The sequence below is a fragment of the Rhinopithecus roxellana genome, chromosome 5, assembly GCF_007565055.1.
Source record: "Rhinopithecus roxellana isolate Shanxi Qingling chromosome 5, ASM756505v1, whole genome shotgun sequence".
NCBI classification, from domain to species: Eukaryota; Metazoa; Chordata; class Mammalia; order Primates; family Cercopithecidae; genus Rhinopithecus; species Rhinopithecus roxellana.
In genome coordinates, this window is record NC_044553.1 from 82,103,837 (window position 1) to 82,117,628 (window position 13,792).

Consider the following 13,792-nt stretch of genomic DNA (forward strand, 5'->3'; position numbering starts at 1 on the left):
TATATATGCAGCAGTCAGGAATGATTAGAAGTGCATATAATGTTAGATTATGTGGTATTTGGATGCTGAAGGGAGAATTCAGGAAAAAGAAGTGCAGGGTTGACTGATCAATGACAGTTTTAGGGATTAGGCAGAATTGGAGGCAAGGCTTAAAGACACATAGGATTTCTTTTTGGCCTCTGTACGGCATGGCACAAAGGTAAATAATGTGGTTCTGAAGTCAGACAGATCTGGATTTGATTCCCTTCCCTGTCCCTCACTGACTGGGCAACTGGCTTAACCTTTTTGTGTCTGGTTTGGAGTGCATAAAATGGGGGAAATAATTATGCCTACTTTTGAGGGTTGATTTAAGGATTAATAAAGGCGATGGACATAAACAGCATCGTGCTGCTAGTGAGTGACCCATAATGAGTGACTGTCATTATTAATCAAGCATTCCATTTATCTCTACAGCAAAAACATATTGCATGGTTATTGTGTGTCAGGGACTGCCAGGGCTTCCGTATCAGTCCCTTGAGCACTGAACCCTATGGTTTCCGTTTAAGTACAGGATACCTAATTATAATAATAACTATAGTGTTCCAAGTGCCAGGTACTCTGCTAGTTGCTTGATTACTGTATCACCTTTAATCTTTATCCCCATTTTGTAGAAGCAGGAATTGAGGTACAAAGTGTAAGAGATTTGTCCAGGGTCACATTAAGAGTGTCAAGCCTAGGATTTAAATTATCTCCTCTTTTCCTGTTCCATACTGACTCTTGTTACTGTGAATCTAGACCCATTATTTCCAAAACTAAACTTGGCTTCTTCAAATGGGCTTTTTCTCTGAACTTCCCAATTAGGGGCACCACCATTCTTCTGCTTGTCACCCAAACCTGAAAGGCTGGAGATGTCTTCCTTCTCCATCAAGCCCCTACATCTAGTTAATCACTAGGTCTTTAGTTCCAATGTATCTTCTCCTTTCTGTTCCACTGCCTGGCCAGGCCCCCATTGACTTACACCTAGACTTGTTAGTTCTTCTCAGTACAGTCACACATCACTTAATGGCAGGGATACATTCTGAGAAATGCATCATTAGGCAATTTCATCATTGTGCGAACATCAGAGTGTACTTATACTACACACCTGGGCTATATGGTGTAGCCCAAACCTGTCCTGCTGTGGCTCAGGACAGCTTTTCCTTTTTTTTTTTTTTCTTTCTTCAGCTTATCAGCTGTTGTTAGTGTATTTTATGTGTGGCCCAAGACATTTGCAATGTGGCCCAGGGAGGCCAAAAGATTGGACACCCCTGGTGTAGTCTGTTGTTTCCAGGCTACAAACCTGTACATGTTACTGTACTGAATATTGTAGACAATTGTAATGCAGTGGTAAGAATTTGTGTATCTAAATGTATCTATAAATAGAAAAGGTACAGTAAAAATGTGATTTAAAATTAAAAATGGTACATCTTTACAGAACACTCACCATGAATGGAGCTTACAGGACTGGAAGTTGCTCTGGGTGAGTGAATAGTGAGTGAATGTGAAGACCTAGGACATTACTGTGCACCACCATAGACTTTATATTAAACACTGTACACTTAGGCTACACTAAATTTATAAAGAAAACTTTTTATTTAGACGGAGTCTCACTCTGTCACCCAGGCTCATGTGCAGTGGTGCAATCATGGCTCACTGCAACCTCTGCCTCCCAGGTTCAAGCAGTTCTTCTGCCTCAACCTCCTGAGTAGCTGGGAGTACAAGCACGCACCACCACACCCAGCTAATTTTTTGTATCTTTAGTAGAGATGGGTTTTTGCTGTGTTGGCCAGGCTGGTCTTGAACTGTTGACCTCAAGTGATCCTCCTGCCTCGGCCTCCCAAAGTGCTGGGATTGTAGGCCTGAGCTACCGCGCCCAGCTGAAAAATTTTCTTTTTTCAATAATAAATTAATCTTAGTTTACTGTAACTTTTTAACTTTATAAACAAAAGTTGTTTACTTCGTAACTCTTTTTTAACAATAGAGCTTAACATAAACACACTGTACAGCTGTACAAAAACATTTCCTTTCTTTTATCTGTATTCTATGAGCTTTTTTCTATTTACTTTTTTTTTTTTTTTTTTTTTTTTTTTTGAGAGTGAGAGGTCTCACTCTGCCGCTCAAACTGAAGTACAGTGGTATGATCATGGCTCTCTGCAGCTTTGACTTCCCAGGCTCAAGTGATCCTCCTACCTCAGCCTCCTGAGTAGCTGGGACTATAGGCATGCACCACCACACCTGGCTAATTTTTCAATTTCTTTGTAGAGACAAGGTTTCGCTATGTTTTCCAGGCTGCTCTCCAGCTCCTGGGCTCAAACGATCCTCCCACCTTGCCCTCCAAAAGTGCTGGGATTACAGGCATAAGCCACCACGCTTGGCCTACATTTTTTTTTAAAACATACGTTTTTTGTTATTGTTTTTACATTTTAAACTTTTTTGTTAAAAATTAAGACACAAACACACACTTTAGCTTTGGTCTACACAGGGTCAAGATTATCAATATCACAGTCTTCCACCTCTACATCTTGTTCCACTGGAAGGGGCAAAACACACCTGGAGCTGTTATCTCCTGTAATAACAATGCCTTCTTCTGGAATGCTTCCTGAAGAACCTGCCTAATGCCGTTTGACAGTTAACTTTTTTTTTTTTTACATAAGTAGAAGGAGTGCACTCTAAAATAATGGTAAAAAGTATAGTATGCTGGCCAGGCACAATGGCTCCCACCAGTAATCCCAACAATTTGGGAGGCCGAGGTGGGAGGATCGCTTGAGCCGAGGAGCTTGAGACCAGCCTGGACAATGAAGTGAGACCCCCTTCTCTACAAAAACTAAACTAATGAACTGGGCGTGGTGGCACATACCTATAGTCACAGCTACTCAGGAGGCTGAGGTGGGAGAATCACTTGAGTCCAGGAGATTGAGGCTGCAGTGAGCTATGATTGCACCACTGCACACCAGCCTGAGTGACAGAGTGAGACCTTGGGTCCAAGAAAAAACAGTAATACATAAATCAGTAACATAGTTGCTTATTAGCATTATCAAGTATTATGTATGGTACATAATTGTATATGCTGTGCTATTATACGACTGGCCGCACAGTAAGTTTGTTTACAGCAGCATCACCACAGACACATGAGAATATGTGGTGCTATGACATTATGGCAGCTGCCATCATCACTAGGTGATAGGAAGTTTTTAACCCTATTCTTACCTTGTGGTACCGCTGTCATGTATGTGGTCTGTCACTGACTGAAACGTCATTATGTGGTGCATGACTGTTTTTGCCGTTGCCTGACAGGAGAGGTGAGGTTTATACAATGCACTGTCATGGACTTCACCAAAATTTGATAAAATATTCTTACATTTTTCAAGACGTGAAAGCATGACAATTTGTTATTGCCACAACTGTTTGTCAGTGGTAGAAGTTTATAGTGGGCTTACTGCAGTGGTACAAATATGTAAACTGCTGTGAATATAACCTTTCGCTTCCACTCGGGAAAGTATGTTGGGGGATAACCGCTGTCCACTCTGTTTTTGTTTTAAAGCTTTACTCTTTAAACAAATGGGGCTGGGACAACTGCATAGCCACATGCAAAAGAGTGAAGTTGGACCTCTATCTCATATTATATGCAGAAATTAAAAATGGATCAATGACCTAAATGTAAGAGCTGAAACCATAAAACTTTTGGAAGAAAACATAGAATTAAATCTTCATGATCTTGAATTTGTTAATGGTTCTTAGATATTATACCAAAAGTATGTGCAATAAATAAAAAAATAAAGTGGACTTCATCTAAATTAAAAACTTTGGTGTATCAAAAGTATCAAGTAAGTGAGAAGACAGCCAACAGAATGGGAGAAATATTTGCAAGTCATGTATCTGATGAGGGTCTAGTATCAGAATATATGAAGAGCTCTTATAACTCAATAATAAAAAGACAAACCACCCACTTTAAAAATGGACAAAGGATTGAATGGACATTTCTCCAAAGAACATATACAAATGGACAACAAGCTCATGAGAAGTTAGATGTTCAATATCATTAGTCATCAGGGAAATACAAACCCAAACCACAGTGAGTTACCATATCACATGCACTAGGTTGGCAATAAGAATACCAATAATAAGGAAAATAACAAGTATTCGTGAGGATGTGGAGAATACTTAGAGCCCCCATAGTCTGCTTGTGGAAACGTAAAATGATTCAGCTGCTGTGCAGAACAATTTGGTGGTTCCTTAAAAAGACAAACGAATTACCATGTGATCTAGCAAATATGCTCCTAGGTATATACCTCCCAAATGACAAGTATACAAATATATGTATACACATGTTCATACACACTAGTCACAGCAGGCAGAAAGTGGAAACAACCCATGTGTCTATCAGTGGACAAAAGGAGAAACTAGTATGTACATACAGTGGAATATTATTCATCCATAAAGAGAAATGAAGTACTGACATGTTATAATGTGGATGGACTTGAAAACATGTTCAATGAAATAAGTAGGTGTGTCACATATTGTATGATTGAGTTTACATGAAGTGTTCAGAACAGGTAAATCCATAAAGACAAAGGCGATAGTGGTTGCTAGGGTTTGGGAGGAGGGAGAATGGGGAATAATTGCTTAATGAGTACAGGGTTTCCTTTTGGAGTGGTGAAAATGTTTTGGAACTAGACGGAGGTGGTAGTTGTACAACATTGTGAATGTACTCAATATCACTAAATTGTTCACTTTGAAATGGTTAATTTTATGTTATGTAGATTTCAGCTCAAAAAAAAGGTCTACAAAAAATAAAATAAGGCTTTCACAAGCTTTGGCGCTTTAATGATTAGTAGCAATGGGTGCTTGGTAGATACCAGTATTTGAGGACATGATTATTGAGAGTCACTGGCGTGCACCACCATGCCCAGCTAATTTGTTGTATTTTTATTAGAGACGAGGTTTCACCATGTTGGCCAGGCAAGTGTCGAACTCCTAATCTCAGGTGATCCACCCGTCTTGGCCTCCCCAAATGCTGGGATTACATGCGCGAGCCACCATGCCCAGCCAGGAATTTATTTAATTGTGATGTGTGTATCTTAGTTTCTTCATCAGTAAAACTGAGATGGCAATAGTACCTGCCTTGTAAGTTGTTGTGAGGATTAGAGATAGTGACTATAAAATGGGTGGTACAAAAATGAATGCGCTATAGGTGTTTAAGAAATGATGGCTCTGACCATCAGTCTATGGCAGGTAAATGCTGGAGCCCACAGGAGAGGCCAGGAGGATGGCAGAAGAGTTCTGTTCTGTGGTTTTCCTGTGATTAATGCAGACTCTGGTTTCTTCTGTATTCATTTCTTTGCCCAGTATTGATCCTCCAGAAGGTGGAGAATGGAGACCTAAGCAACAAGATTCTGAAGATCACTGATTTTGGCCTGGCTCGGGAATGGCACCGAACCACCAAGATGAGTGCAGCAGGAACATATGCTTGGATGGCACCCGAAGTCATCCGGGCCTCCATGTTTTCCAAAGGCAGTGACGTGTGGAGGTAAGGTCCAGAGGGCCAGGGACAGCATTTCCCAGGTCCATCTTGGTGGCACACATATTTCAAGACTTGGAGAATTGAGGTTACATAGGATCCCAGGCACCCGAAATAGGTCTAAGTGACCTCCCCACACAGTCATCTATGCCAGTTCCCATGTTGCCAGGGGACGGTTTCTAATGCTTTCATCTACCAAAAAAATCCCTCAAGTGCTATACGCAGGCCACTTTTTGCTGGTGATTCCTCCCTAGGAAAGGCCAATAGATTCCAGGGGCAACATGTACTCCCATCTCTGCCCTGTAAGATGGGAAGGACACTCAGTCCCTCCTGGGGAGCTTCGCGAGGATCAGCCTAGCTTGCTTAGCAACAGTGCTAGGCTTTCATGGCTGTTACTGCTGAACTTGGGGAGAAGATTAACCCAATGTCTTCACACGAAGCTCCTAAGCCATTGAATATTCTTTGTGCAGTCTCTTTTTTCTTGATGGCCTAAAAATTATCTTTTCCAGTTATCTAGTTAATATTTTAGTCAAGGCTCTATCTGTTGACATTAATCCAGAAATCGGAAAAAAAAAAATGGGTCCCAAGTATATACCCAGAACTGCAGAGCCACAGACTAGAAATGACTAGCCATCCTCCTAGTTAATGTGAGCCCAAAAAGTTGCAAGGAAATAGATCTAAAAATTTTCCCAGCTGAGGAAGGATGAGCAACTACTCAGTCGTCATGGCTGTGGGACAGTAGCATCACCTTGGTATACAAAAGAAAGGACTGTAGTTTATCATTATATATCAGTCCATGGAGTTATTATCCTGATATATTATAAAGTGAGCTTCTGTGTGTGTGTGTGTGTGTGTGTGTGTGCACGTATATTTTAAATAATAGTTTTATTGAGCTATTATTCACATACCATAAAGCTAACCCTTTGTACACTTTAAAGTATAGAAGTTGGCTGGATAGTGGCTAATGCCTGTAATCCCAGGACTTTGGGAGGCTAAGGTGGAAAGATTTCTTGGGCCCGGGAGTTTGGGACCAGCCTGAGCAGCATAGTGAGACCCCCATCTCTACAAAAAATTGAAAAATTATCCAGGTGTGGTGGCATGCACCTCTAGTCCCAGCTACGTGGGAGGCTGAGATGGAAGGATTACTTAAGCCTGAGAGGTGGAGGCTGCAGTGAGCCGTAATTGCACTACTGCACTTCAGCCTGGGTGAGAGAGTGAGACCCTGTCTCAAGAAGTAAATAATCATGTAAGTCAATGGTTTTTAGTATATTTAAAAGGTGTTTATGGGTCACCATTGTTATTAGTTTCCTAGGGCTGCTGTAGCAAATTACTATTCCTAGTGGCTTAAAGCAACAGAAGTGCATGCTTTTGTAGTTCTGGAGGCCGGAAGCCTGAAAGCGATGTGGGCAGGGCCACACCCTCCAGAGACTCTAGTGGAGATAATGATTCAAATAAGGATTCTGGGTATTAGGACATGGACATACCTTTTCAGGGCCACCATTCAGCCCATTACAACCACTATCTATTTCCAGAACTTTTTTTTTTTTTGAGATGGAGTCTCACTCTGTTGCTCGGGCTGGAGTACAGTGGCATGATCTTGGCCCACTGCCACCTCTGCCTTCTGAGTTCAAGCGATTCTCCTGCCTCAGCCTCCCAAGTAGTTGGGACTAGAGGTGCATGCCACCACACCTGGATAATTTTTCAATTTTTTGTAGAGATGGGGGTCTCACTATGCTGCTCAGGCTGGTCCCAAACTCCCGGGCCCAAGAAATCTTTTTTTTGTATTTTTGTATTTTTAGTAGAGATGAGATTTCGCCATGTTGACCAGGCTGGTCTTTAACTCCTGATCTCAAGCAGTCCATCTGTCTTGGCCTCTTAAGGTGCTGGGATTATAGGCGAGCAATTTCCATGCCCGGCCAATTTCCAGAACATTTTTACCACTGAAAAAAGAAGCCCCATATCTATTATCAGTTCTTCCCTAATCCTTCCTCCTTCTACTCCCTAGCAAACACTGATTTACTTTCTGTCTTTATGAATTTGCCTATTCTGGATATTTCACATAAATGGAATCATACCATATGTGGTCTTTTGTGACTAGGCTTCTTTCATTTAGCATAATGTTTTCAGTGTTCATCCATGTTGTAATACAAAATTAGCCAGGTGTGGTGGCATGTGCCTAATAATCCCAGCTACTCAGGAGGCTAAGGCAGTCTTGAACCCTGGGGGCAGATGTTGCAGTGACCTGGGATCGTGCCACTGCACTCCAGCCTGGGAAACAAGAGTGAAACTCCATCTCAAAAACAAAAAAAAAAAAGATTCATCCATGTTGTAACTTATATCAGAATTTCATTCCTTTTTAAGGCTTAATAATATTCCATTGTATGGATAGACCACATTTGTTTATCCATTCATCAGTTGATGGGCATTTGGGTTGTTTTTGCTTTTTGGCTGTTATGAATAATGCTGCTATGGACACTTGTGTACAACACAAGCTTTTGTCTAAGCATAAGTTTCTTGTGTAAACGTCAGTTTTCTTGGGTCTATCCCTAGGAGTGGAATTGCTGAATCATGTAGCAGTTCTATGTTTAACTTTTTGAGGAACCACCAAACTTTTTCATCATAGCTATACCATTTTGTTATATTCCCTTTAGCAATGTATGAATAGTGTTACAATTTCACCACATCTTTTCAATACTTATTATTGTCTTTTTTAAAAAAAAAGTTATGTCCATCCTTGTGGGTATGAAATAGTATTTTATCGTAATTTTGATTTGCATTTCACTAAATGACTTGTGATGTTGAGTATCTTTTCATGTACTTTTGGCCAATTATATCTCTGAACCTGAAGAAATATCTGTTCAAATCCTTTGCCAATTAAAAAATTAGAGTATTTGTTTTTTTATTGTTGAGCTGAAAGAGTCCTTTCTATTCTGTTGTCAGATATATGATTAGCAATTTTTTTTCCATTCTGTAGATTGTTTTTCCACTTTCTTAAGGCTGTTCTTTGAAACAGTGTTTTTAATTTTGATGATGTCTAGTTTATTTTGTCATCTGTGGGTTGTGCTTTTGATGTCATATCTAAAAAACATTGCCTAGTTCAAAGTCATGAAGACTTACACACCTATATTTTTTTCTAAGAGTTTTATAATCTCAGCTCTTACTTTCATGTCTCTGATCCATTTTGACTTAATTTTTGTATGTGGTGTGAGGTAGGGGTCCAACTTTATTATTTTTCATGTGGCTATTCAGTTATCCAGGCCCCATTTATTGAAAAGACTATTTTTTCCCATCACATTATTTGTCTGGTCACTTTTATCAATTTACCAGAAATATAAAGGTTTATTTCTAGATTCTCGGTTCTACTCCATTAATCTATGTCTGTCCTTATGCCAATACCACCCTTTCTTAATTAGTATGACTTTGTGGTCAGTTTTGAAATTAGGAAATGTGATTCCAATTTTGTTCTTCTTTTTGAAGATTGTTTTGGCCATTCTGAGTCCTTTGCATTTAATGAATCTTAGGATAATTTTGTTAATTTCTATAAAATAGATAGCTGGGATTTTGATAGGAATTGCATCAAATCTGTAGCTTTGTGGACTATTGACATCTTCCCCTGCCCCCCCCCCCCGCCCCCCGCAGACAGGGTCTCTATTGCTTGAGCTGGAGTGCAGTGGTATAATCATGGCTCACCACAGCCTTGACCTCCTGGACTCAGGTGATCCTCCTGCCTCAGCCTCCTAAGTAGCTGGAGCTACAGGCATGCTCCCCCCTTTTATTTATTTATTTAGTTTTGTAGAGACAGGGTTTCGCCATGTTGCCCAGGCTAGTCTTGAACTCCTGAGCTCAAGCTGTTCACCTGCCTTGGTCTCCCAAAGTGCTGGGATTAGGGGTGTGAGCTACTGTGCCTGGCCCTATTGACATCTTAATAAGTCATCCAATTCATGATCATGGGATATCTTTCCATTTATTTAGACCTCCTTTAACTTCTTTCAGTGATGTTTTGTAGTATCTGTATATTGAACCTTATTTTACCATGCATTAATTACAGGGTGAAGTAGCTAATGAGAAGAAATGAGTTTAACTTTCCTTAAAATATCTGACCTGATCTCATTAAGTTGAGTTGTATGCTGATATTCAACTATTTTTGATATGTAAAATCAGCAATTTCATGTTTCAGTTTAACACTTTCATTGCTTGACCATATGCTAATGCGATTAATTAATACATTAATTAAGCTAAGCTGCTATTACAAAGAGGCCTACAGATATGGAGGCTTAAATAGCATAGAAGCATATTCTCTTTCAAAAACTAGTCTAGATAGCCCACACTAGCAGGGCAACTGTGCCCCATGAGATCTTTTAGGAACCTAGCTTCTTTTAGATTCCCTCAGTGCATTGATCTTGCCCGAATGGTTAAATTGGGTGACTGTTACATGTGTATTACAGTTTTCATAAAAGAGGAAGGAGAACTTACTCATGGCAAGCACAGTTTATCTTTCATTTGGAGACCATCCAGAAGTTGTACACATCTCTGCACACCCCATTGCCTGCACCTGGTTATGTGGGCACACCTGGCTCCAAGGGAGGCAGAAAAATATATGTTCTAGCTAGACAACTGTGTGCCCCACTATGGAAGACAGGAAGGGTGGATTTGAGGGGACAAGCAGCCGCTTTTCGCACTCAACTTTCTCTTGCCTTTTTTAATGGAAAACCATGACTTCTCAGTAACATGATTGTTTTCTACCTCCAATATTCCCACTATGTTTCTTTTCCCAGCCTAACCCTGAAATTGCTCAGGTTTTATTGTCACACACTCCAAAGGTTTCTGCTGGTGATGATTTGGACAGAATTGTGTCATGTATCCAAGCACCTTCCCAGTGGGAAGGGAAAGCACAAATGCCTCATATAGAGTCTTCTCAGGATGACAGAAATGGTAGACAGGGAAGGACAAGGCTATTGCAGAACTTTTTTCTCCACCGAAAGAACAAGGGCAGGACCTTTCAACTTTTACCCTAAGTATTCTTGTTCTAAGACTAACCTCTAGGTCTTGTCCTATAACCATGATCCTAAAAGCAGGCTTGAAGGAAGAGCCTCTGGTGAGAGGAATCTGATGAAATTATTCTAATCTCTAGAGGAAATCGCTTGGAGGTAAACCTCAAATCAGAAGCACTTTGAATGGTGTGTCTTGGATATTGTCACATGGTCTGCCAGCAGGTCTCTAGTTGCTCTAGTCTAGACTTGTTCCCAGGGCTTAGACCTCCTGACCCAGTTTGGTTGATGATTGTGGTTTGAAAACATAATTCACCCTGCTCCCTTTCAGCTGTCTTAGCTTCTATGCTGCAGGATTTCCTTCAAGGCACAATTTATAACCCATTAAATGGGCCTTTCATTCCTCCTTCCTCAAGTCTACCCATCTAAGTAGCTCCAAATGGTCTCTCACCTTTAGCAGAGGAAAATGTGTGCCCACTGCTATACATACAGCAATGCTTGTGCACTGGTGACAGTTGTTACCACCTACAAATGCTTAAGGGCGCTAGGCTCTGTGGTAAATGTTATACATCTTTTATAGTCTTCACAAGAATCCCCCAAAGTAGGGATCATTATTTCCATTTTACAGATGAGGTAACTGGGCTCAGACAGTTGAAGTCACATGCCTAAGTTCACCCAGGTGGCAGACATAAAGCTATGATTAGAACTAGATATGTGTGTAGTGACAATCTGTGCTTGTAGTTATGCCACCATCTGTACAGTCTTGTTCCTGCACTTAAGGCAGCCTTTTCTGAATGATCAGCCCACTGTGCCTAGGGCCCAGCAGGGTGTCCCAGAGAAGGCCAGGGCATACCTAGGAACTTGGTACAAAGCTGTTTCCCAAACTGACTTGTAACTCACTGACTCATCCAAGAAGTGTTTGTGGAATGCTTGCCCTGTGCCAGGTACTGGCTGAGTGAGTGCCCCACACCTCGCTCCTCCTGGAACTCATCCAAAGCTGGGGGCCTCTGCGCCTCTGCTATTCCAGGTGCCCAGGGCCAACTGGTTTGTCTTTCTGCTCTTTGAGTGTGCTTCTAAAGTTCTCCTGCAAATGTTGTGATGGAGGGTGAGATGATAAAGGGCTGGATCCTTAGCTGTGTAAGTTCCCCAGTCTGCTTGGATCGGGAACTGCCTCAAGAAGGCTATTGCTGAAATTGTTCCCTTTCTTTGCGCTGTGTGGGTAGAGCAGTGGTTACAGTCAGAGGGCGTCGTCCCACAAGGCCTTCTTGCCTGTTGGATGTGGGATGAGGTGGAGGCATTTCCTTAATCATTTTAAGTTTAAAAAATTACAATAGTGGCCAGGCATGGTGGCTCATGCCTGTAATCCCAGCACTTTGGGAGGCTGAGGCAGGCGGATCACGAGGTCAGGAGATCGAGACCATCCTGGCTAATGTGGTGAAACCCCGTCTCTACTAAAAATACAGAAAATTAGCCAGGCGTGGTGGTGGGTGCCTGTAGTCCCAGCTACTCGGGAAGCTGAGGCAGGAGAATGGCATGAACCAGAAGGCGGAGCTTGCAGTGAGCCGAGACAGTGCCACTGCACTCCAGCCTGGGCGACAGAGTGAGACTCTGTCTCAAAATTACAATAGTAAAACGTTTTCTATAGAAAAAATGTGAAAATATGGATAAACAAGAAAAGACAGGAAAAGAAAATCACCCTGAACCCACTTATAGAGATAATGTGTATTGATATTTGGGTGTGTTTATCCTATTCATGTGCTCGTGGGCCTATCCCTAGTGGGATCTTTCTGTTTTGTAAGTTGCTTTTTGAATGTAATGTAACATGAACATGTAATCACATTAATAAATATGTTGTTATGTCAATAAGTTTATCAATGTATATTACATATATGTTAATATATCGTTTTGAATGAGGGTTCAGTTAAGAAGAAGAATTATATGCTACTTTCAGTTTACAAAGTGCTTTCACATATATTAATACAATTATCTTTGTCAAAGATTATTAAATAGTATGGTTCCTAGAATGTGGAATCACAGATAATTACCAAGGGCAAGACATTCCCCAGCCCACCTCATTCAAGGGAGACTGGTCACCTCCTTTCAGAGCATGGACCCTGACCTGACAGTGGAGAGATGGTGCAGGTTACTACAAAATAGAGCTCTGGCCCAGCACAGGCATGGAGTTGCTGTGCCTTTTGTCAAGAAAGATGGCTGTCCACTTTTCCTCACTTTGAAAAAACATCAAACACCCCTCCTCCTCTGATCCTAGGAAATGGTTGAAGGGATTACCAAGCCTCGGGAGGTGATTAATTATTGACTAAGAGTAAATTCTCTGAGGGTTGAGTTAGGCAGTGAGGACTTTTAGGAAATTACTGGCAGCACTGTGGGAGCTGGTGGGTCTGTGTTGCGGGGAGGCACTCGGAGGCAGTGACTTAGCTGAACGAGTTCTTCCAGGCTGCTTGCAAATGGTCTTCAAAGGACTTCTTGACCTTTTAACCTTGGGAGGGCAACTAAGTTGGCTAAACCTGAGGTAAATCACATCCATTTCTACTGCCCACCTCTCCCTGGAGCTCAGATCCATGTAAACTTGTATTTCTCTTGAATTTCTCCAGTCTTTTTTCCTACCAACAGAATACCAAGTCTTCATTTATATCACCCACCTTCCATTGTAAAAATAAAGAGGGACATTGGCAGAGGAAAACTAGTATAGTCAGCCCCAGAAAGGCTTCTTCTCTGAATGCCAGTGTCCCTCAGCAAAGCTCTCACCAACACTGTAGCTCTACATAAGCCTCCTCAGACACATTCTCATTTCAGCCCCTTTCGGAGAAACCACAGGTCTACTAGCCATAGATGGTAACTTCTGGATGAGGGTTAGTTGTTGGGGTTAGTGATTCCTTGTAACGCTTCTGTAGGGTCGGTATTGCTGTCTTTGTTACAGGGATGAGGAAATTAGGTTTGGAGAGGCGACCTTGCTTCTAATGGCACATAGCTGTTAAGTGATAAAACAGGCATTTGACCTGAGTCTGTCTAAATCTTTCTCTGGTAGCATTCTGCCTACTTGGGCAGTAGTTCTAACATTCCTTTTAGCTGTAGAACCTCTGAAGTGGGAGAGAATGCAGACAAACAAAGAAACAAGCCCAGAGCTGCCCTGGCTGGAGCCAATAGGGCCAGTCCCAGTCCCATTAACGCCCCCCCCACCCAACCCCCCCCAACACTTGCTTCCAGAAGGTCTGAGACACCTTCACAGGGCACTTAGAGCTCAGTGTGA

At 41.6% G+C, this 13,792-nt stretch overlaps 1 protein-coding gene across 3 annotated transcripts in view; it reads left to right on the forward strand.

Moving 5' to 3' along the window:
* Positions 1–13,792, forward strand: part of MAP3K9 (mitogen-activated protein kinase kinase kinase 9) — an 89,821-nt gene that overhangs the window by 45,218 nt on the left and 30,811 nt on the right. For all 3 annotated transcript variants that reach the window (XM_010360625.2, XM_010360626.2, XM_030931026.1), the window contains exon 3: positions 5,365–5,545. In XM_010360625.2, coding sequence (XP_010358927.2) covers positions 5,365–5,545 — 181 coding nt within the window. The remainder of the gene's footprint in view (positions 1–5,364; positions 5,546–13,792) is intronic.